Source organism: Agelaius tricolor, unplaced genomic scaffold, assembly GCF_023055355.1.
Source record: "Agelaius tricolor isolate 1412-34295 unplaced genomic scaffold, bAgeTri1.0.p SCAF_20, whole genome shotgun sequence".
Classification (NCBI taxonomy): Eukaryota; Metazoa; Chordata; class Aves; order Passeriformes; family Icteridae; genus Agelaius; species Agelaius tricolor.
In genome coordinates this window covers 12,081,409-12,103,778 of record NW_027269280.1, presented here as the reverse complement: position 1 = coordinate 12,103,778, position 22,370 = coordinate 12,081,409, and the positions used below count along the sequence as shown (strand labels likewise).

Genomic DNA, 22,370 nt, shown 5'->3' with positions numbered 1-22,370 from the left:
GCTGCAGGAGCCGTGCCATGCCGTGCTGTGCCGTCTGTGCCGGGCCATGCCGGGCCGGGCCGTGCCATGCCCTGCCGGGCCATGCCGTGCCATGCCGTGCCATGCCATGCCGTGCCATGCCATGCCATGCCATGCCGTGCCATGCCATGTCATGCCATGCCATGCCATGCCATTCTGGGCCGTGCCGTGCTGTGCCAGACCATGCCATGCCGGGCCATGCTGGGCAGGGCTGTGCCGTGCTGGGCAGGGCCGTGCCGTGCCGGCTGCAGGAGCTGTGCTGTGCCATGCCGTACCGTGCCATGCCATGCCATGCCATGCCATGCCATGCTGGGCCATGCCAGGCCATGCCGTTCTGGGCCATGCCATGCCATGCCGTGCCATGCCATGCCATGCCATGCCGTGCCATGCCATGCCGGGCCATGCCATGCTGTGCCATGCCGGGCCATGCCGTGCCGTATCATGCCATGCTGGGCCATGCCGTGCCATGCCATGCCATGCCATGCCGGGCCATGCCATGCTGTGCCATGCCATGCCGGGCCATGCCATTCCAGGCCGGGCCGTGCCGGCTGCAGGAGCTGTGCCGTGACTCATGCACACAGCGCTGCTCACTGCTCACTGCTCTGCCTGTAAATTTAGAAACTCTTGTGCGGAGCAATTTTGGGAGATGGCTCAATTCAGAAATACTTCTGCTGTTGTCAGATTTTATTTTTTTTTCTCGGCTCCCCTTCCCCCTCCTCACCCCTTCTTCTCTCACTCTGGTTTTTGTTTTGTTTTTTTTTTAATTTCCCACTTCCTGTGAATGAAAGAACCCTCAGAATATCTCTTCAGACACACACACCCGACCTTGTGTGCTGCCAGGGAAGGGCAGGTAAAGCCCAAGGTCCTGGCAGCTCTGTGTCACTGTGGTGGCCAGCACCACAATGGGAGGTGACCAGGACCTCATGGAGCATCCCTGCTCCAGCTGGGGATGCTCAGGGGTTGCTATGGCTCTACCCCCGGAGGGAGCACATTCCTCTGCTCTTCCCACACTGCCTGCTGGTGAAACTGTGAGCCCTGAGCTCTGCTTTGGAGCCCCTCTGTGAGCCCCAAGCCAGGGGGTGCCCCCAGTGTGAGCCTGGCTGCTGTTGTTGCCCACAGGAGCTACAAGGTCCGGTTCAACAGCGTCTCCTCCTACTCGGACGCACGGAAATCCTCCAGCGATGGCCCTGACCCCAGGGACAACTTCGAGAGCACGGGGCCCCTGGCAAACGTCAGGTAAAGGGACAGGGCAGGAGCCGGTGCTGCACAGACCCCACCTCACCCCGAGGTGTTGGGGCGATGTGCAGACCCCTCCAGGCTGCTGTGGGTGGTGGTGGGACAGGAGGGGCCAGCTGTGCTCTGGCAAATTTAAAATATCCTTTTTCCTGTCATGTTTCTGTGAGACCTGCCTCTGAACTGAAGTAATCCAGATCAGTAGCTGCGATTTTTAAAACTTAATAGCTATATCTGGATGAAGCTTTTGAACTTGACCTGTCATTTGCTGACTTGCTACCCAGACATGTGGTCTCCAGTGCAGCACAAACTGCAAATTTTCACCAAAGCCACACATCAAGTGAATTCTGAGAATAAATTGTTCATATAGTAAGTGAAAACAGCTGCATTGTGGTGAGTCACCCCACTGCACACTGAGGTTGAAAACTGCTCATCACCTTGTGTGCTGAGAGAATTGTGAGCCCTACAATTTAGGGACCACATTAATAAACTCTGGTGTCTTCTGGTGGGATTACCTTCCCCCTCAGGGTCCCTCCCAGCTGAGCAGCCACAGCTGAGCCGTCTTTGCACAGGTTCTCCGTGTTTGGGCTGGGCTCCAGGGCTTACCCCCACTTCTGCGCCTTCGCCCGCGCCGTGGACACGCTCCTGGAGGAGCTGGGGGGAGAGAGGATCCTCCGCATGGGAGAGGGGGATGAGCTCTGTGGCCAGGAGGAATCCTTCAGGACCTGGGCCAAGAAGGTCTTCAAGGTAACCTGGGGCTGCAGGGAGGAGCAGGGGGGAGAAGGACGGAGCTTGGAGCTGGATCCGAACCCAGCCTCCCCTTCCTGGCACCGGGACACTCCAGCACCGCCCCAGCCCACAGTAAAGAGGGTGGAGCTGATGCTCTGCTTTGTGCTGGCCACCCAAAGGTCACCAGCGTGTTGAATCCCTGCATCATCCCACATAGGTGGGAAGGAGAGCACCACCAGGAGAGCCATGGCCATGGCCACTGGTACAGCCCCACGCTGCTGGGGGCTCCTTGTCCGTGTGGGCTGGGTGAGGGGGTCAGCTGGGCTGGGCTGAGGGGGTGCCTGAGGGCCTGGTGGGTGCTGCAGGCAGCGTGTGACGTGTTCTGCGTGGGGGACGACGTGAACATCGAGAAAGCCAACAACTCCCTGATCAGCAACGACCGCAGCTGGAAGAGGAGCAAGTTCCGCCTGACCTACGTGGCTGAGGCCCCAGAGCTCACACAAGGTACAGGCCTGGAGGGCTCTGCCTGTGGGGAACATGGGCAACACACAGGGCTAGAGGGGCCAAACCCCTTTTTTTTGTCTCTGTTGAATCCCCAGTGTTTCAGCCCTGCCTTTCCCCCCATCCCATGCCCAAGGAGCAGCCCCAGGCCCCTCAGGCCGGTCCTGTCTGTGTCTGTAACAGAGATGCTTGGACCTGATCTGCTCTTTCTCCTCCTGACCCCTTTTTTTGTCTCTGTTAGATCCCCAGTGTTTCAGCCTTGCCTTTCCCCCCATCCCATGCCCAAGGAGCAGCCTCAGGCCCTTCAGGCCAATCCCTGTCTGTGTCTGTAACAGAGATGTTTGGGCATGGTCTGCTCTGATGTTGCAGCGTGTTTTTATTTTGCAGGTTATTGTTTGATTCGTTGTTTGGTAGTTTTTTGGGCTTTTTTCCCCCCTGCTTTTAGAGTGACACAGACTTTCTTTGTTATTCAGTTGAGCCAGGTGTCAGTTTATCTCTTTGCTACTTAGCTACATTTCTGCCAAGTGTCAAACCCCTTCCTCCCACATCCAGTTGTTAAACCCCTCCTGTCCCAAGCAGTTTTCCTCCCTTGTATCCCCTTGCCCTTGTGTTCCACCCCCAGCCCTCTTCCTGACCCCAATTTTTGTCTCTGTTAAATCCCCAGTGTTTCAGCCCTGCCTTTCCCTCCATCCCATGCCCAAGGAACAACCCCAGGCCCCTCAGGCTGGTCCTGTAACAGAGATGCTTGGACCTGATCTGCTCTCCCTCATCCTGACCCCTTTTTTTTGTCTCTGTTAAATCCCCAGTGTTTCAGCCCTGCCTTTCCCCCCATCCCATGCCCAAGGAACGGCCCCAGGCCCCTCAGGCCGGTCCTGTCTGTGTCTGTAACAGAGATGTTTGGGCATGATCTGCTCTCCCTCCTCCTGACCCCGTTTTTTGAAGCAAGGAGCTGGAAAATTGGGATCTTTCCAGGCTTATTTTGTCCAAGGCTGCTCCGTGGAGCGTTGTGGAGCAAAGGCAGGTCCAGCCCATGGACACCTGGCCCCTCAGCATGGCTCCTGCAGCTCCTGCAGCACCAGCTCAGCCCTGCCCAAACCCAGGCGCTCTCCTGACAGCCAGGTGGCACTGGCAGCAAGAGGAGCTGTGGGCAGTGTGAGGGCACTGCCCTGTCACAGGGGTGGTTTTGGAGTCTTCTGTCACTAAAAAAATGTGTTTGGGTCACCCCTGGGGTTCCTGATCCCTTGGGCTCACAGGAGGGAGGTCAAACCCCTGTGGTCAGCTCTGGTCTGAGGGGCTGAACCCACAATGATCCTACAGAAGCCTTGGCCATGCTCTGCTGAATCCCTTCCCTGACTCTTTTCCTCCTCAGGACTGTACAGCATCCACAAAAAACGTGTCTATGCAGCCCGGCTCCTCACACGCCAGAACCTGCAGAGCCCCAAGTCCAGGTAGGAGATGCAGCTGAGCTGGGAGCTGGACACACACCTGGGGCACCCAGAACAGTGCTACAAACAGCCCTTGAGCCCTGGATGTCCAGGGAATCCACCTTTGTGCTGGCCATGAATCAGCCTGGAAGGCAGTGGGGGTGTTCTTGCCCTCCATGCATGGTGGAATTCCTGCTGGTCCCTCCCTCAGCCCATGGGATGGGGAGCTGGCTGGAGGGGTATGGGAACCCAGAACATCCCTCTGGCTGTCCTGAGCAGCCAAAACCCCTGCCAGGGGGCTCAGAAGCCCTGGCACAGAGCCCAAAACACCTGTGGGTTTGATTATGAGCCATGCAGCAAGTTACCAAACTTAGATGAAGATCTGCCATGACAAATTAGGTAGAATAATAGTGAAGTTATCACGGGGTGGAAAAGTAGATTTTAGGGTTTTGGTATGGGGGTTCAGGAGGCAAGATGGAGGGAACTGGGTGTGTCCAGCCTTTCTCCTTCTTCTTCTTGGCCTCCATCTTCTGCTGTGATGGTGGCACTTTTGGATTGGTTTAGAGTAGAAGCTCACTGTCTAACACAGGTGATGGGTATTGGAAAGGAATTGTAAACATTGTACAGGTAGTTTTTAGTACAAAGACATAACCCTGCCCTGGGGGCAGGCAGAGTGCCTGGAACTGTCCTGCTGGATGGACCTTAGCAGGGCAGGAGAAAATTTTTTATAGATAAGAAACAATGAACAACCTTGAGACTGAGAAATGAAGAGCCCTGACTCCTTCTTCGAGCACCGGGCTGGGAAAAGAGACTTTCAAACTTTTCTTGGGGTCACTCTGACCAGCTAAAGATCCTGACAGAGGAGCAGCAAGGGAAGGATAAAATTGCTGAGCAAGAGGTTCAATTGGTTTCCCCCTTTTAAAAAGTCCCTGAGGGTGAGTCAGGGTGTGCTGCAGTGTCCCTTCTCCCTGCTGTGACCTTGGTGACATGGCCACCACAGCTTGGACGTGCCACCACCCCTTCCCAGTGCACCAGCAGCTCCTGAGGCCAGGGCTCAGCCTCTCCCTGAAGGATCTTCGGGGGCTTTCCCAAAGATCATCCCAAAGTCAGTGATTTTGGGGAAGGATCCCCCAAACCACTTTTTCCTGCTTTTGCTCCTCGCCCTGCAGCCGCCTGACGATTTTCCTGCGCCTGCACACCAACGGGCACCAGGAGCTGCAGTACCAGCCCGGGGACCACCTGGGCGTCTTCCCGGGCAACCACGAGGACTTGGTCAATGCCCTCATCGACAGGCTTGAGGATGCCCCTCCAACCAACCAGCTGGTGAAGGTGGAGCTGCTGGAGGAGAGGAGCACGGCTCTAGGTAACCAGGGAGCACAGGTGGCCTCTCTCCTCCTGTCCCTGAAGTTCTTGTAGCTCCTCAGGGAGGTGGGTGGCCCCAGGAAAATTGTGTTCATCTGCCTGCTGTGTTTGTGTGGATTGGGAGCTCCTCCTTCATCCCTGCCCTGCCCAGAGCCATTGCTTGTCTGCACTTGGGATGTGGAGCAAGGGTTTGAAGGGTGTGACAGTGGTCATAGGGGACCAAGGATGAGGGAAGAGATGAGGATCTGACTCCGTGTTTCAGAAGGCTTGATTTATTATTTTATGATATATATTATATTAAAACTATACTAAAAGAATAGAAGAAAGGATTTCATCAGAAGGCTGGCTAAGAATAGAAAAAGAATAATAACAAAAGCTTGTGACTGATTGAGACAGTCCGGACAGCTGGACCGTGATTGGTCATTAATTAGAAACAACCAACATGAGCCAATCCCAGATGCACCTGTTGCATTCCACAGCAGCAGATAACCATTGCTTACATTTTGTTCCTGAGGCCTCTCAGCTTCTCAGGAGAAAAAATCCTAAGGAAAGGATTTTTCATAAAAGATGTTTGTGACAGAAGGGTGGGCAGGGTCCTGGGGAAAATTTTCCATGGAAAAAACTAAAGGTGTTTATATTCCCTTAGAAAGGGCAATGTCTAGGACTGGGAAGAAGAATTAAGGGATGTGGAGGGGCCATCCCAACACTGGATTTCAGGGATTTCCTGATTCCCTGCCTGAGATGGAAAACCCTAATCCAGTGTCTCAGAGGGGGATAAGAACCAGGATTTGCCCACCTTGGCCCTGCTGCTCAGCTGATGCCAGGCTCGTGCTGGATTCCCTCCTGGCAGGTGTCATCAGTAACTGGACAGACGAGAACCGTGTCCCACCCTGCACCATCTTCCAGGCCTTCAAGTACTACCTGGACATCACCACCCCTCCCACCCCGCTGCTGCTGCAGCAGTTTGCTCTGCTGGCCACCAGTGACAAGGAGAAGAAACGTCTGCAGGTGCTCAGCAAGGTAAAGAGCCCAAGCCCCAGGTTCTGCAAGGGCCTGGGGGCAATCACAGCCCAGCCAGGGCATTTCCATCCCACACTGTGCTTAGGCTGAGTCTCCAGCCCTGAGCAGGGCTCATGGTGCCTTCACTGCCCCCCTCTCCAGCTTTGCCACGGACCTCGTGGGATATCAGCTGGAAAAGGTGGATCCTGCAGCTCTCTCCTCCTCCCTCTCTCTTTCCCAGGGCTTGCAGGAGTACGAGGAGTGGAAGTGGTCCAAGAACCCCACGATCGTGGAGGTGCTGGAGGAGTTCCCCTCAGTGCAGATGCCCTCCACGCTGCTGCTGACCCAGCTGCCCCTCCTGCAGCCTCGCTACTACTCCATCAGCTCATCCCCAGAGATGTACCCAGGGGAGGTGCACCTCACCGTGGCTGTGGTGTCCTACCGCACCCGAGGTACCGCCCCAGGGCTGGGCTCTGGGGGAAACAGCACAGGGGCAGCCACAGCAAACCTCGGGCAGGGAGATGTGCCTTGGAAGCCCTTCTGCCTGCTGCAAGAGTAGATTCCCCCAAACCGCTGCTGGCCCATGGCATGGAGAGCAGCAGTGACACAGAGGTGACACTTCTGGAGTGGTGTCTTGGTTTGAATAGCCAGGTGTTTGCTAAGGAAGGCAGGAGACTGCCCTGAAATGGAAAATGTAAACCTCCTGTGTCTGAATTATTATAAATTTAAAATTAAGGGTAAAGATAGGGGAGTAGGAATAACAGTTCTTTACTAGGAAAATTAAAAATACAAATGCAATACAAAGAACAAAAAAACCCAACACTGCCAGAGTCAGACCATGCCCTGTCCCCTGTGTGTCAGGGGGGTGGCACAGCCCCATCCCATGGGGGCTCAGCCCTCCTGCAGTGCCAGCTGTGGCTCTGCTGGAGCAGGGATCCTGCACAAGGGGGGAGTTTTCCTCTGCAGCTCCAGGGCTGCTGCAGATGGGCCTGGGCTCCCTCTGGCCATGCAGGGCAGCAGAAGCTGCTCCTCTGGCAATGCACTGGGCAAAGGCTGCTGGGCTGTGCCAGGCTCACATTGGATCCAGGTAGGAATGCTTGGCTCCTGCCCTGGGCAATGCAGCATCTCCCCATGGGATGCTGGAATTGGATCAGCCCTGCAGGGACACTCAGTGGCCATGGACAGCAGAGATCTCCTGCAGGGAGGATTGGCTGTAGGAGAGATAAAGGAAAAACTGCCCCATGGACAGCAGAGAACTGCCCCAGCTCTGACAGATGGGGACAGAACACACACCCACAGCTGCACCTTTCAGCCTGAGACAGGCAGGTCCATAACCCAAGCTCCATGTAGGATTGTGTTTGCCCACCCTAAAATCCACATTCCCAGTAGCCAAACTTGTGCAGCAGTGACACTGATGTGTCCAGGCACGGTCATGGTGTGGATGGGCACAGTCCTGGTGCTCTGCAGGACACAGGGAGGACAGTGGAGCTGCCATGGAGGGTTTGTGTCTGGGTGCATCACAAGGCTGCTCCTGCCAAAAATGCTCAAAGGAGAGCTGTGTGCTACCTAAGCATTGTGGAGGTCCAGCTCTGCCAGCTCAGGGTCCTGGGTAGCTCCACAGAGGGATACATGTGCAAAACTCTGCCAAGTTCTTGGAGCATGGATGCTGAGATATGAATGTTTCAGGGAGGTGTTCATGCAGGATGTAGCAGGGAGGGTTTTAGGAAAGAAAACAGTGATGTGCCACGTACAGACCTCCTTCCCTCCCTCCCTCCCTCCCTCCCTCCCTCCCTTCCCAGATGGAGAGGGACCCATCCACCATGGAGTGTGCTCCTCGTGGCTCAGTCGGATCCAGACGGATGAAGTGGTGCCCTGCTTTGTACGAGGGTGAGTGACCCACAGAGGCTAGGCCTGAAGAGGAGGGGGTGAAACCCCTACCAGGATGTGCTCTCTGCCCTCAATTGTTGTCACAGTGTGGGAGAAAACAGGGCTGGGTTTGTGAGCAAATGGTTCCCCTTTGAGGGAAATTCTGCACAAAATGTCACATCCTGGGATTTCACCTCATTCTCTGCCCCTCATTCTCTGGGAGCTGGCTGTGGGCAGAGGGAACACCCTGCTGGTGTTTAACTGGAGCTTTGCTGTGTGCAGTGCCCCCGGGTTCCACCTGCCCCAGGACCCCCAGGTGCCCTGCATCCTCATCGGCCCCGGCACCGGCATCGCCCCCTTCCGCAGCTTCTGGCAGCAGCGGCTCTTCGACATCCAGCACAAAGGTGGGGCCGTCCTCTTCCTCACCTCACGGAGTTTGGGTGGGGCCGTCCTTCCTCGCCTCACAGATTTTGGGTGGGGCCATCCTCTTCCTCACCTCACACAGATTGGGTGGGGCTGTCCTCTTCCTCACCTCACAGAGTTTGGGTGGGGCCGTCCTCTTCCTCACCTCACACAGATTTGGGGTAGAGCTGTCCCCTGTTTCACCTCACACAGATTTTGGGTGGGGCCATCCTTCCTCACCTCACACAGATTTTGGGTAGGGCCGTCCTCTTCCTCCCCTCACAGATTTTGGGTGAGGCCGTCCTTCTTCTTCCTCACCTCACACAGATTTTGGGTGAGGCTATCCTCTTCTTCACCTCATTTTGGGCAGGGCCATCCTCGCCTCACCCAGATTTTGGGTGGAGCCATCCTCTTCCTCATCTCACGTAGATTTGGGTGAGGCTGTGCTCTTCCTCACCCCACAGATTTAGAGCTGCCCCCTGTTTGACCTCACACAGATTTTGGGTGGAGCCATCCTCTTCCTCACCTCACACAGGTTTTGGGAACCCTTGGTTGGGGTGTTGGGATGGGGGTCCCGCCCTGCTGGGGGTGTCCCAGCAGATCTGGTGGCAGTGGCAGTGTGGAGGGAGGCGACTCGTGGGAATTGGTGGTGGCTGGTGGGAATTGGAGATGTCTCGTGGGAATTGGAGATGGCTGGTGGGAATTGGAGATGGCTGGTGGGAACTGGTGGCCCCTCGTGGGAATTGGTGTCCCCGGGCTGAGAGCTGTCCCCACGCTGTCCCCAGGGCTGAAGCCATGCCCCATGGTGCTGGTGTTTGGCTGCCGGCAGTCCAGGATTGACCACATCTACAAGGAGGAGACGCTGTTTGCCAAGAGCCAGGGTGTCTTCAGAGAGCTGTACACGGCCTATTCCCGGGAACCCGACAGACCAAAGGTGGGCATGGCCCTGGGAATGCTGCCCAGCCTGGGCAGGGTCCCTGGCCACTGGTGGCTCATCCCTGGGGCACAGAAATGGGCAGGGTTGTCCCTTCCCTGTGGGCACCATTCCCAAAGCGTGTCACCATCCCAGTGCCAGCCAGAATGTGTGCCCAGGCTGTTCCTGCTGCCATCCAGGTGGGAGAGGAGGAGGGGAAAGGAGAATGGGAAAAGGGAGGAGGGGAAAAAGGAGAGGGAAAAGGAGAAAGGAAAGGGGAAAGGGGAAAGGAAAAGGGAAAGGAAAGGGGAAAGGAGAGGAAAGGTGAGGAAAGGAAAGGAAAGGGGAAAGGGGAAAGGAAAAGGGAAAGGAAAGGGGAAAGGAGAGGAAAGGTGAGGAAAGGAAAGGAAAGGGGAAAGGGGAAAGGAAAAGGGAAAGGAAAGGGGAAAGGAGAGGAAAGGTGAGGAAAGGAAAGGAAAGGGGAAAGGAAAGGGGAAAGGGGAAAGGGTATCACCCAGTGGAGTGACCCACAGCCACTGCAAATACCTGCTCCAAATTCCCACTGGGACTGAACAGGCCTGGCAATGGAAGAGATGGTGCAGGTGTGCCCATGCAAGAGCAGAAGGATGCTTTGCTGCTGTCCCCATCTCTTTTTTGTCACTGTGGGTGCTGCAAGGCACAGCTGTGTCCCCCAAAGAGGGGCCACCCCTCAGTGCTGCCCCCAGGGCAGGACAAACCCGAGTTAATCCCAGCTCCCTCCTCATCCCTCAGAAATACGTGCAGGACGTGTTACAGGAGCAGCTGGCCCAGACCGTGTTCAAAGCTCTGAAGGAGCAGGGAGGCCACATCTACGTCTGCGGGGATGTCACCATGGCCGGGGACGTCCTCAAGGCCGTGCAGCTCATCGTGAGGCAGCAGGGCCAGCTGTCAGCAGAGGAGGCAGGAGCCTTCCTCAGCAAGCTGCGGGTGAGTGCTGTCTGCAGCGTGCCACCACTGCCACTCCTGCCAGGGGCACTGCACCTGCTGCCTGCCCCTGTGCCCAGGCAGGGTCAGCAGGGGGACATGCCAAAGGTTTCTGTGTGCAGGGAGGTCACCTGGCTCCTCTGGGCAGCGGGCTGAGTACCAGTGCCAGCGCTTTTGGGCGCCCCTGGCAGGGCTTGTTGGCCATCCGTCAATAAATGGATTTATCAGGGCATTTTGTGGGTCCCCGCTGCAAATCTCCCTGTCTGGGCAGCCTGTGCCAGACACAGATGATGCAGCTGAAGCTTAAGTGAGCTCAGTTTGGGACACAGACCCACGGGTGGGTGCTGGAACAGCTCTGCTTCTCCACAGAAGGATAACTCAGCATGATTCCCAATGGATTTCCCCTTCTGAACCATGTCCCCACCTCCACCCAGGCCCCATCCAAGGGAGCCCAGAGCCTCTGCCTGTCCACAGACTGTGCCTCTGCCAGCCAGGAATTTCCAGCAGCTGAGGGAGTTCTGATGCCCAGAACAGCCCCACTGTGCCCAGGGTGTGACCTTGGGAAGGTCACTCTGTCCCCTCGTGACAAACCCCAAACCCTCTCCTGCGCTTTTGCTGCCTCCCCACCATGCAGGATTTTGCTGGAGCTGACCCTGAGTGCTCACAAATGCCCTTTTTCCCTCTGCCACCCTCCCTCCCAGGATGACAGCCGGTACCACGAGGATATTTTTGGAGTCACCCTGCGCACGTACGAGGTGACAAACCGCCTTAGATCCGAGTCCATTGCCTTCATCGAGGAGAGCAAAAAAGACACGGATGAGTGAGTCCACACCTTTGTTTTAACCCCTGCAGCCACCTCATGGGCTGGGAAAGGATGGGGAAGGAAGGATGGGGAAGGAAGCTTTGGTTTTTGTGCACACCTTGAAGCAGAGGCTGAGGAAGGCACTGATTTTTGCTCTGGAATAGCTGTCACCTCTCCAGGATATATCCCCCCAGCTTCCCAATTTATTGCACTGATGTGCTCAGACCTGACAATCCCATGCAAAGGAAAATGGTCCTGCCTGCTTCCAGGCTGGCAAAACCCACAGGCAGGGGTGGCTCTCCCCAGCTGCAGGGAAGCCTGGCTGGCTCCAGGTGTTGTTCAGCTCTCCATGCCCCTTCAGGAAAGATCCAGAGATTTTTCTCCCTGATGCTGCAAAAACAACCAGAAGTAAAAAAAAAAAAAAAAAAAAAAAAAAAGAAATTTTGACATTTGCCGTGTTTGTTTCTGCTCCACCAAGTCCTGCCATTTGCTCAGCTTGGTCGTGGTGGGATTTTCCCTGGCTGAGCAGAAGGATTATTTAGGATAAAGGCTGGGGCAGCTGCATGGATCGTGCTCCTTGTGCTGGCCCTTGGCAGCTTGGGGTGAAACCCCTTCCTTGTGTAGTGCCTGGAATGAGTTTCCCCACATCCCTGAGGCTTGGCAGGAATTTTTCTCCAAGGAATCACATCCTCTGGGGTCTGGACTCTACCAGAGTGCCTCAGTTTCCCACCTGTGGATAGGGCTCAAGGTCACCTTCCTGCCCAGCCCCCCAGCTCTGTAAACTCCTGCCCACAACACGGAAAGGCCAGGTCGGGGTGATCCCGGTGCTCCTCACTGCTCCCTCTAAGGCCAGCCTTTCTCCCCTTTCCCTTGCAGGGTTTTCTGCTCCTAACTGGACCCTTCGCCCCCAGGGGATGCCAAACCAGTCCCAGCACCTGCTGCCCCCTCCAGCTGGAGGGCACTGGGTTTTGTATTTCACGGACACGGTGGCTCCTTTCCCAGGGGAACTGCCCATGGAAAGCGCTCTGTCTCTCGTCCTGTTCTTGTGTCCTGATGATGATGATGATGATGATGATGACTTTTATTTCCTTTCCTTCCTCCTTCTCTTGCTCTTGTCCTGTGGCCATTTCTTTTCACCTCCTTCCCCTCCCCTGGATTTCCCCACTGGAGTTGGATGGCTTTATAACCTGCAGTGGCTCTTTTCAGAATTCCACACTTCCCCTCCTTCCCGTGAGGGCATTTTGCAGCTGCATGAAATCACCACCTTTGTGATCATTTGTGGGAGTTCCTGGGGGTGAGCAGAGGTGGCAGGGGCTGGGCAATGGTGAGGTCTTGTTGCTTGTCCAGAGCTGGGGGTTGTTCCTGCCAAGCTGCCTCTTTCCCCAGCTTGGGGCTTAGCTGAATCTTTGTGTTTTCATGGCTTTTCTCTGGATATGGGCAAACCTGGGCATATGCCTGAAGCTGGGGGCAGATGATGTGCAATTCCCTTGAATTTTATTCATCCCCAAGCATCCTGGGTACAGCTGTGTGGTTTTTGATCTGATTTATGTGTCATGATTGCTCCTAAATGGGCCCTGCTCTGTCTCTCTTCTCCTGCTCTCTTTTCCTGCTCCCTGTGAGCCTCTCCTTTTGCTCACTCCCAACTTTTGGTGCCATGGAAGTTCTCCCACAAGCTCTGAGCACACAGGCTGATGTGCAGGCCGAGGAAAAGCTCCTGGCAATGACTTCTCCAGGGGGGTTTTCCAGAGAATATTTGATCTGCAGCCATGCTGGCTGCACCCAGAGCTTTGCACACCCTGATCCCCCTCCCAGGTGAGCCTGGAAAGCCATGAGGATGGGACAGAAGCAGCTCCCAGAGGGAACAAAGGCAGCACTGGGAGGGGGATGGAGGCTCCAGGTCTTTGGTGAGGATGTGCCAACAGAGGAATCATGAAATCCCAGAGCTCTTAGCACATCTCATGAGCACTTCTGGGACAGCAGATGCCAGCCCTTTCCACATTTCAGGGAGCAGAAAGTGCCACTGTGGAGCCACCTGCCTGCCAAGAGAGACGTGTGTGGCATTCTGGGGGTGAGGCCCCTCTGTGCCACCTGCCAGTGGCACGAGCTGTCTCAGCCAGAACAGCTCCTGTGAGAAGGGAGGTGAGATCAGCTGCAAAGGTGCTGGGCTCTGACACGCTCACACCTCGGCCCTGCTGCAAGAGCCTGGCCCCAAAAGCAATTTAACACAACCACAGAAAGGTTGGAGGAAACAGAAAGGCTCTAACAGAGAAAAGCTGTCTGCAAGGGAAAGCAAACGTGACCTTGTGTGTCCTTCCTGCTGCTGCACCCTGGAGCATCACAGAATATTCTGAACTGGAAGGGACCCACAAGGATCCAGCCCAGCTCCTGATGAATGGCCCATCCAGGGATTGAACCTCAGCGTTTTTTGGCTCTGCCCATCCCAGCTTTGTCCTCCCTCACTGTCAGCACAAGGACAGCAGGACGTGGCTGCAGCTCTTGCTGGAGGCAGGCATGCAGGGTTGGCATCTTGAGGTGGCAGCTGCTGATGCTCCCCTCCTGCCCTGCTGTGCCCAGCTGTGCATGGATATCCTGGATATGAGGAGCTGAGTTCCTGAACTGCTGACAGCACAGGGATTGCCCAGGAGCTTTCACAGGGCTCAGTTCTCCTGCCCTGAGCTAAAGGCAGCACAGAAAGGGCTGCAGGAGCTCTGCCACTCTCCCAGCCCTTGGAACAAGCCCCACCATCCCAGGCTGTGCTGTTATTCCCACCTTCAGCCAGGATCTCCTGCCACATCTCCGTGGGCTGGGACACCTTCTGCAACTTCGACTCCCTGAGTCCCTGAAACATCTCCAGCCCAAAACCCAGGAGCAAAAGGGCTCCAGGCACCGGGAGAATTTGAGATCCAGGTCTGCTGGTGCCAGCTGAGCATCCAACACGGGATAAAACGAATAAATGCTGCCACGGTGTGGCCAGAGCTGAGCAGGGCTGGGACACACGGCCGGCTCTGTGGCACTGCCTCGGCATTGGGGACCTGCAGGGGAAAGCTGGAGAGCACGGAGGAAAGGACAGCCCACCCCAAACCCAGGGCAGGCAGAGGGATGGGCCCCTTGGCTTGGGATGTGTGAGTTTGGGAGAGGTCCTCTCTGGGAGAAAACTCCCTGGCTTCAGAGCTGGGAATTTGCTGCAAGCTTGACCCCCATCCTGGGGCTGCAGGAACAAAGCTAAAATCAGAAAGAAAATCAGAAAGAAAATCAGAAAGAAAATCAGACTCATCCTCTTCTTCTGGGGAATTCTGGCTCCTGCTTTATGCTCTGGTTCTCCTTTAGAAGAAGGGAAGATGCCACCTGATGATGATGAGGAGGAGGAGGTAATGCCCAAAGAAACATCTCTTTGTCCTCTTCCCAGCTCCCACCGTGCTGCTGGCAAGGTTTCCCCCTGTCCTGCCTCCTGCCTGCCCTGCTGTCCCCCCTCCCACCTGCAGCCTGTGTCTGAGCTGGATTATCTCGCTTCTAGTGCATCCCAAAGCTCATCAGCTCCATGTCCCCTCCCAGGGGAGCCAGCAGGGTCTGCAGAGGCTCTGGGCCAGGCAGGCAGAGCTCAGCAAACACCTGGAGGGGAAATGCTGGTTTAGGGCTCCTTGCCTGGACCTGGAGCAGAAACCCCTCCCTGCCATGAAGGTCCATGAGGTTAAACCCCCCCAGGGCTCCAAGCTGCCTCTGCTCCTGCTGGCTCCTCACAAGCTGCACCACTGGGAATTTTGATTCACTCTTTGCTGTTGAGTCAGTCTCAGACGTCTGAACTGCTCCCCTTCATCCCCTCCACCTGCAGGGGCCTCACACTCCCCTCGAGCTCCATTTTCTCCCTTAGCAACAGGGGAAAGAAACTTGTGGATGTGCTTTTATTATTCCTGAGATGTGGCTCTTCCAGCCTGGCCTCTGCTCGTCTCCCTGCGGCCTTTCTGATGTGCAGGTGTAGCCACAAAATCTCTGCTATGAACACAGAGGGAGGTGGGTGTGCCCCAGCCTGGGCCCTGACTGCTCCAGGGGTCACACACACAGGGGTTGTGCCTCTGGGGCACTCAGGTGACAAATCTGTCCCCTCTGGGTGCCTGCTGCCCACCCCTCCTGTGCTGGACCTGATGGACCCAGCCTGGCCAGCATCCCAGTGGCTCTCCTGAGGGTCTCCACCATCACCACCACCCCAGTTTGGAGCAGCTCTGCTCCTTTTCACTCTCCAGGTGTTAAAGAGTCTCTTCTCTGAAAAGGAGGTTTGATTTTCAAGACACTACAAAGTGGGTTTTTTTGCAAAGATTTCACTTCCTCGTTCTTTCAAGTGTCCACAGAGAGTCATTATATGGATTTGAAATCCCAGGGGGAAAGGTTCTGTGTTTTCCCACCCTGCTGTGCCCACCAGCAGGGAAAAACCACTCAGTGCATGAGTATCCAGTGCTCTTGGTGATTTCCAAGGTTTCATCTCCTGGGAAGGGCTGCCTGGGAGTTTGTTGTTCTTCTGTTTATGAGAGACAACAGCAAAACAATGAGACAATGGGTAAAACAGTGAGACAATGGGTAAAACAGTGAGACAATGAGTAAAACAGTGAGACAGGGGTAAAACAATGAGACAGGGGCAAAACAGTGAGACAACAGGAAAACAATGAGACAAGGGTAAAACAATGAGACAGGGGCAAAACAGTGAGATAGGGGCAAAACAGTGAGACAATGGGCAAAACAATGAGATAAGGGTAAAACAATGAGACAGGGGCAGGACAATGAGACAATGGGCAAAACAGTGAGACAACAGCAAAACAATGAGACAATGGGTAAAACAATGAGACAATGGGTAAAACAATGAGACAAGGGTAAAACAATGAGACGGGGCAAAACAGTGAGACAATGGGTAAAACAGTGAGACAATGGGTAAAACAATGAGACAAGGGCAGGACAATGAGACACCTGCCACCAGGAGTGGCCTCACAGAGCTGTCACCTCCACATTGTGGCCTGAGCTTGTTGCTGGAGAGGAGCTGATCTGGCCGGAGAATGGGATGTGGCTCTGTGCTGTCCCTGTCCCCTGTGTGCCTGTGTGTCCCCAGGGGAGCAGGGACTGTGTGCACCCCCTGGGCACGGGGATCTGAGGGATCTGAGGTGTCTGTGCACAGCCAGCAGTCCTGCAGCTGTGTCCTGGCCAGCAGCCACTCCCTGCAGGGAGGCTGTGGGGACAGAGGGGACAATGTCCCCGTGTCCAGCCTGTGGCTGCTCCTGCCCTGTCAGTGTGTGGTGATTCCTGTGCCCCATCCTGGCTGTTTCCCCTGGGATCCCTCCCTTGGCAGCCCTGCTGGGGGCACAGGGACTGGCAGTGCCCTGTGCTGGGCAGGGAGCACAGCACTGCTCCTGCCTCGGGCTCCCTGTTCCTCCTGGGATAACTGGGAGCAAGCCCAGCCCCATCTCCCTGAGCTGGGGTTCCACAGGGGGATGGAGGTGGGAGAGGTCACAGTGTGGGTGCAGACTGGGCTGGGAACTCTCCCACACCCTGGAGAACCCGTTCTGGTCAAACTGGGCGGAGAGGTTGTGTTTGTGCTCACAGCCTCATGGACCTGCACCAAGGCCAAGCCAAAGCTGCTGCCTCCTGACTTCTGACCACTGAAGCCATTCCATTGCCCCCTGAGGGTTCCCACCATTTTTTGGAAGGATGATTTTATGCTCAAAACTCGATTCTGTTCCTGCTTCCACCAGGGACTCGTTCTCAGCTTCAGAACTGCTCTGATAACTCTGCAATTGCATTGACAGTTCCAGAGGGGAGCACAGTCCCTTCACACAACAGATGGAGACACATTTGCAGGACCATTCAACTTTGCTGAAACTCCCTGTTATAGCAATTCCTTCTGCTGTAACAGGGAGAGCAAAATTTGGCCAGTGCTCTTGAAAAACCTGTAATCCTAAACTTGGATAAAATCAGCCTGGAATCCAAGTCCTCCCAGATCCAAAATGCCTTCCACACCTGCTGGCTTCAGTGGCACTGGGGATTTTGGCAGCTTGCACAGCAGCAGCAGCAGTAATTTCCGAATATTTTTACGTGTGTCAATCTGCGCTTGCACGTGCCTGCAATGCATGGCTCCAGCAATCCCTGGGAAATCTCCCCCTTCCCAGGAAAATCCCAGCTCCAGCTTCTCCCATGTGGCCATGTGTGCTCAGCAGGGAGTCAGGGCAGAGGGAGAAAGCTGCTGCTTTAAAGCACTTGGTTCCAGAGGTGAAACAGAATTTAGGGAAGGTGAAAATCAGCTTGGGAAACTCATGGCATATCCAAGCATTGCCATGCAGATCCACCTTTTTTTGGTTTTTTGTTTCCCTGCTGGGAAAATGAAGCAGACTGGCAATTCCTGGCCTCCACCCCTGCAGATGTTTGGCTGTGATGGAAATTTGAGCCCTGGAATCACAGGAATAAAACCCCAAGAGGTTGTGAGCTCAGAGCTGAGCAGTGGCAGCACCTCACTGCCAGGGCTGCTGCTCTCCTGCCTCACTCATCCACATCCTACCTGGCCAGATTTTGGGGAGGAAGAGCCTCAAAGTGAGCAAATCAAACCTGTGATGCTGACCCTGAAAATTCCTGGTTTATCAGGAGCCTACAGGCTGAAGTTTTGCAGCTATTCCTCATTGCTGTGGAGAGGAATTGGGCGAGACTCTTGTATTCAAAGCTTTCAGAGCTGTTCTGGAGCTGTGGAAAAGCAAGAACTGGGATGCAGGGCAGCTCTCTGCAGGGCTGGTGCAAAAATCGGGGAGGTAAAATCACCAGGCAAAGTATTTTCCTTCCAGGGGCATCCTTAATACCTGGAAAATTGAAAGGCTAAATACTTGAAAAGTTGGTCTAAAAGAGGAGCTAATTCAGGGCTCCTTTTTGCTGCTTTGTTTTCATGTGTTGGTTTTGGGGTGAGGAAAGCAAACAGAGAGCAAACAGCCAGTGTATCAAATTTGGATTAAATCAAACTTTTTGTTCCTACAATAACTGCTGGCAGAGATTTTAAAAATTTATCAAGGGCAACAAAACCAGCCTTAATTGACTGAGACATTAATGCTCCTTGCTTCTGAGCCTGCTTTTGTGTTCTCCTCTCCGTGTGATCGTGGCATGGAATCCTGTCTTAACAAAAGCCACTTCCCAGCAGCCCAGAGGATGCTCAGGAACAGGGATGGGGTTGGAGAATCTCCCTGTGAGAGAGATTCAGTGCAAAATCCCTGCTTTGCTAAAACCCTGCAAGATAGGCAAATCCCCACAATTCCCAAGGTCGAATTCCCATGCTCAGCTGCCTCGAAATGCCTTTAAAAACCCCAGGCTGTGTGTGCTTTGTGAGCAGTGTGCAGCTTTTCCAGAGTGCACACACAATTCCCCAGGCAGAGGATGAGCAGAGCACGGTGACTTTCAGCCAGGACTCGTCGCTTTTTTCCATTGCACAGAGTTAAAAACACCACTTCTGCCAGCTGCCCGGGGAATTTGATATTCAGTGCCAATTAATTTTTGTAATAGGAGCAGGGATTTATCCCCTTGGCTCCCCCAGGCACCTTCAGTCTCAGACTCAAAGGTTGGGTTGGAGTCTTTCATTTTCCAGTGGCCTTTTCCTGAAGAGCAGCGGTGCCACGGTGAGGACGGGGACTGGGCTGGGCAAGGTGGCAGCTTTGGGGCAGGGAACTCCCAAATTTTCCATTGTAAACCCTTGAGATGTGGGTAAATCCTGCTGGGCTGGCTGGGGCTCCCAGGCCTGGCTGCTCCCTGCTCCCCTCACACCCTCAGGTCACTGTGCCTTCATCCGCTCGAGGAAACCACGCCAAGATTTGAGCCTGGCACTCTCACTTTGCATCCCATCCCCCAGGTGTGTGTGGGGCAGGGGGAGCTCCTTTTGTAGCTGCTTTTTGTGTGATCCCAGGGTAGGTTTGTGCAGGGGTGGGGTGACCTGAGCTGTGTGTGATCCTACCAGTGCTTTAAGCAGCCAGAAACATGGTTCTTCCCCTACCTCTGAGCTCTCAATGCTGCTAAAATCTCTGCCATTCGTCCCCCGTGCTCCAGCCCCTCTCTCAGACTGGCTCTGGCTCTGTTTGCAAGATATCCACGTTGTTCTGAAGCATGCACCTCTCTCTGTATAGTCCCAATCTTCTGATTTTATGGAATACTTATGCCTGTTTGCATTACGGTCCAAATAAAAAAGTGAACTAAAAGCTGGCAGTTCTTCTCTCCTCTCTGGGTTTTTAGCACCAGAAGGTGCTCGAGGTCTCTGCTGGTGCCTTGGCCTCGGCTCTGCTCTGCCACCTGCAATGCCAGGGTGCCACAAATAGCAGTGACAATCAGCAGCACCCCTTCACCTGCCAGACACACGCAGTGCCTCGTGAGGTGGCCTGAGTCACAGCACCCGTGTGTGAAAAACACCTCCACTCTCCTGGGAACGGCCAAAAAGTTTAATAAAGGACAATAGGGGACAAGGAGCACAGAGCTAAGGTTATCAGGGCCGCGTGCAATTTGGCACTGAACCAAGAACACCCTGTTATCTTTGGGGTAGCCCTTAAATACCTTTTATTTATATCAGCCTGCTGCATATTCATAAACAGTTATGCACAGTAAAATTTTTCCCAAACTAGTTTATAAGTTCCATGAATTGTTTAGCCTGGTTTCTTCTTGTATCTGCCTTTTTAGGGCGTGCACATTCCTTGGTTGTGGCTTTAGTCCTTTTTTATCATCTCCAGTGTTTGGGCCTTGCTCCACACTGCCTTCAGCCAGTGAGTGCTGATAATTGGAATTTCAATAGCAGGGTCCTCATCCTGTGTTCACTGGGTGTTATCCCATCCCAGCAGGCATTTTAACACAAGCACACTGATATCAGCTATTGCACTGAGCTTAATTAACACCAGAAATAAAAACTATACCTTTTAACAAAGTTACTTTAGCACCACACATTTTAAAATTTGCGAAAAGCCAATATTATAATATGCATCTATAACACACAGATCCTGTCATTTATCCAGTGTCCTTGGGGGCTGGCTGTGTGCAATCCAGGGTGAATTTTGGAGCCTTGGGAACACAGCAAAAGCAGTCCAGACAGGAGCTGAGAGGCCTGGAAATGAGGAAGAAATTAGAAAGAAATAAGAAAGAAATGAGACAGTGGCCGGGGCAATGAGGCAGAAACATGGACATGGCTTCTCCCATGGAAAAATGATCTTCCATGTAAAGGAAAAGGGGGCTTATTAAAAAAGAGAATTTTTTACATGGGCAGGGAGTGGTTTCCCACTGGCAGAGAGCAGGGTTAGGTGGCACAGGGGGAAGGAATTGCTCTCTGGGAGGGTGGGCAGGCCCTGGCACAGGACATTGATACTCATTGATCCACTTCAGGCATTTCTACCTATTGATGAGGTCCCCTCTGTACACCCCTTTAGGTACTGGTACACATTGATAAGTTCCTTTTGGTATATTTTGAGATATTTTTACACATTGATATGTTCCCTCTATGCACCCCTTTAGGTACTGGTATGTTAGAGCCTTAGGTACTGAGAATTTTTAGATTTTCTGTGCTGACAGGCACTGACCCTCAAGAGAACACTGCATTTGACCTGAGGCCGTGGAGAAGGCTTCCAAAATTGAATGACAAAACTAAGATTATGGTTGTGGAGTTTGAATAGAAGTGTGTAATATCACAGGGTGGAAAACTTAGAGTTTAAGATTTTAGACTATAGGAATATATTAAAATTTTATATATGTATAAAATACATATAATAGATACTATATATTGTTTATATTATTATATAATAATAGAAATTATATATATATAAATTATACACACTACACACACACACACACACACACACACATATATATATATAAAACAAGATAGATGTTTTAGGGTGGAAGCTAGTCCTTCTTTACCTTCTTCACAATTTTAAGTAGTATTGTGCAATTAGATTAAAAAGACCACATTACAGAACACAGGTAATTAGTTATTAAGTTAAAAATAAAAATAATTTAAATGTCATTTTTTAATTAGACAGTTTATCCTTAAGAGACCTTTACACATTGATTAGTTCCTTTTGGTATATTTTGAGGTATTTTTACACATTGATATGTTCCCTTTGTGCACCTCTTTTAGGTATTGATACACATTGATAAGGTTCCCTTTGGGCTCCCCCTTTCAGATATTGATACCCACTGATAACAGCCTCCTTTTGGCACCCCCTATTCAATATTCAATACATTTTGATAAGTCCCCTTTGGGCACCACCTCTGAGGTATTGATACACATTAGGTATTGATTAGATAAGGTCCCCTTTGGGCACCCCCTTTTTGCTATTGATAGACATTGATGAGGCCCCTTTTTGACACCCTTTTTTCGCTATTGGTATGCATTGAAAGGTCCCCTTTTTGGAATCACCTTTCTGATATCGATACACATGGATGGTCCCCCCTGTACTCCCTATTTTTGATATTGATACATATTGATGACACCCCCTTTCTGCCCCCCCCCCCCTTTGCAATATTGATACATTTTGTAAGTCCCCTTTGGACACCCCCTTTCTGATACTGACACACATTGATAGATCCCGCTGTGCACCCCATTTTTGATACTGATACATATTAATCAGATCTCTTTTTGGCACTCTGATTCCAATACTGATCACACTGATGCAGTCTCTTTTTGGCACTGTTTCCAGTATTGATCACACTGATTCAGTCCCTTTTTGGCCCCCATTTCCAATACTGATCACACTGATGCAGTCCCTTTTTGGCACTCCATTTCTGATATTGATCACATTGATCCCTTTTTGGCCACTGTTCCCAATATTGATACACATTGATGAGGTCCCTTTTTGGCCCCATTTCCAATATCGATCACATTGATGAGATCCCTTTTTGGCACTCCATTTCCAATAGTAATACACATTGATGAGATCCCTTTTCGGCACTCTGTTTCCAATACTGATACACATTGATGAGAACCCTTTTTGGGACCCCCTTTATAATATTGATACAAATTGATGAGATCCCTTTTTGGCACCTCCTTTCCAATACTGATCCCTTTTTGGGACCCCCTTTATAATATTGATACAAATTGATGAGATCCCTTTTTGGCACCTCCTTTCCAATACTGATCACATTGATGAGGTCCCTTTTTTGGCACTGCTTTCCCGAT

General features: G+C 53.1%; 1 protein-coding gene across 20 annotated transcripts in view; it reads left to right on the top strand.

Moving 5' to 3' along the window:
• Positions 1–19,413, top strand: part of NOS1 (nitric oxide synthase 1) — an 88,135-nt gene extending 68,722 nt beyond the window's left edge. For 4 of the 20 annotated variants that reach the window (XM_071445691.1, XM_071445690.1, XM_071445689.1 and 1 more), the window contains exons 17-29: positions 1,138–1,254; positions 1,824–1,998; positions 2,346–2,484; positions 3,851–3,929; positions 5,075–5,268; positions 6,118–6,287; positions 6,508–6,718; positions 8,066–8,153; positions 8,415–8,536; positions 9,320–9,468; positions 10,219–10,413; positions 11,112–11,230; positions 12,089–19,413. In XM_071445691.1, the coding sequence (XP_071301792.1) occupies positions 1,138–1,254; positions 1,824–1,998; positions 2,346–2,484; positions 3,851–3,929; positions 5,075–5,268; positions 6,118–6,287; positions 6,508–6,718; positions 8,066–8,153; positions 8,415–8,536; positions 9,320–9,468; positions 10,219–10,413; positions 11,112–11,230; positions 12,089–12,104 (1,774 nt within the window). In that variant the 3' untranslated portion in view covers positions 12,105–19,413. The remainder of the gene's footprint in view (positions 1–1,137; positions 1,255–1,823; positions 1,999–2,345; positions 2,485–3,850; positions 3,930–5,074; positions 5,269–6,117; positions 6,288–6,507; positions 6,719–8,065; positions 8,154–8,414; positions 8,537–9,319; positions 9,469–10,218; positions 10,414–11,111; positions 11,231–12,088) is intronic. The other 16 variants (XR_011682049.1, XR_011682045.1, XR_011682044.1 and 13 more) reach the window with 16 other exon arrangements.
• The last annotated feature ends 2,957 nt before the right edge of the window (positions 19,414–22,370 follow it).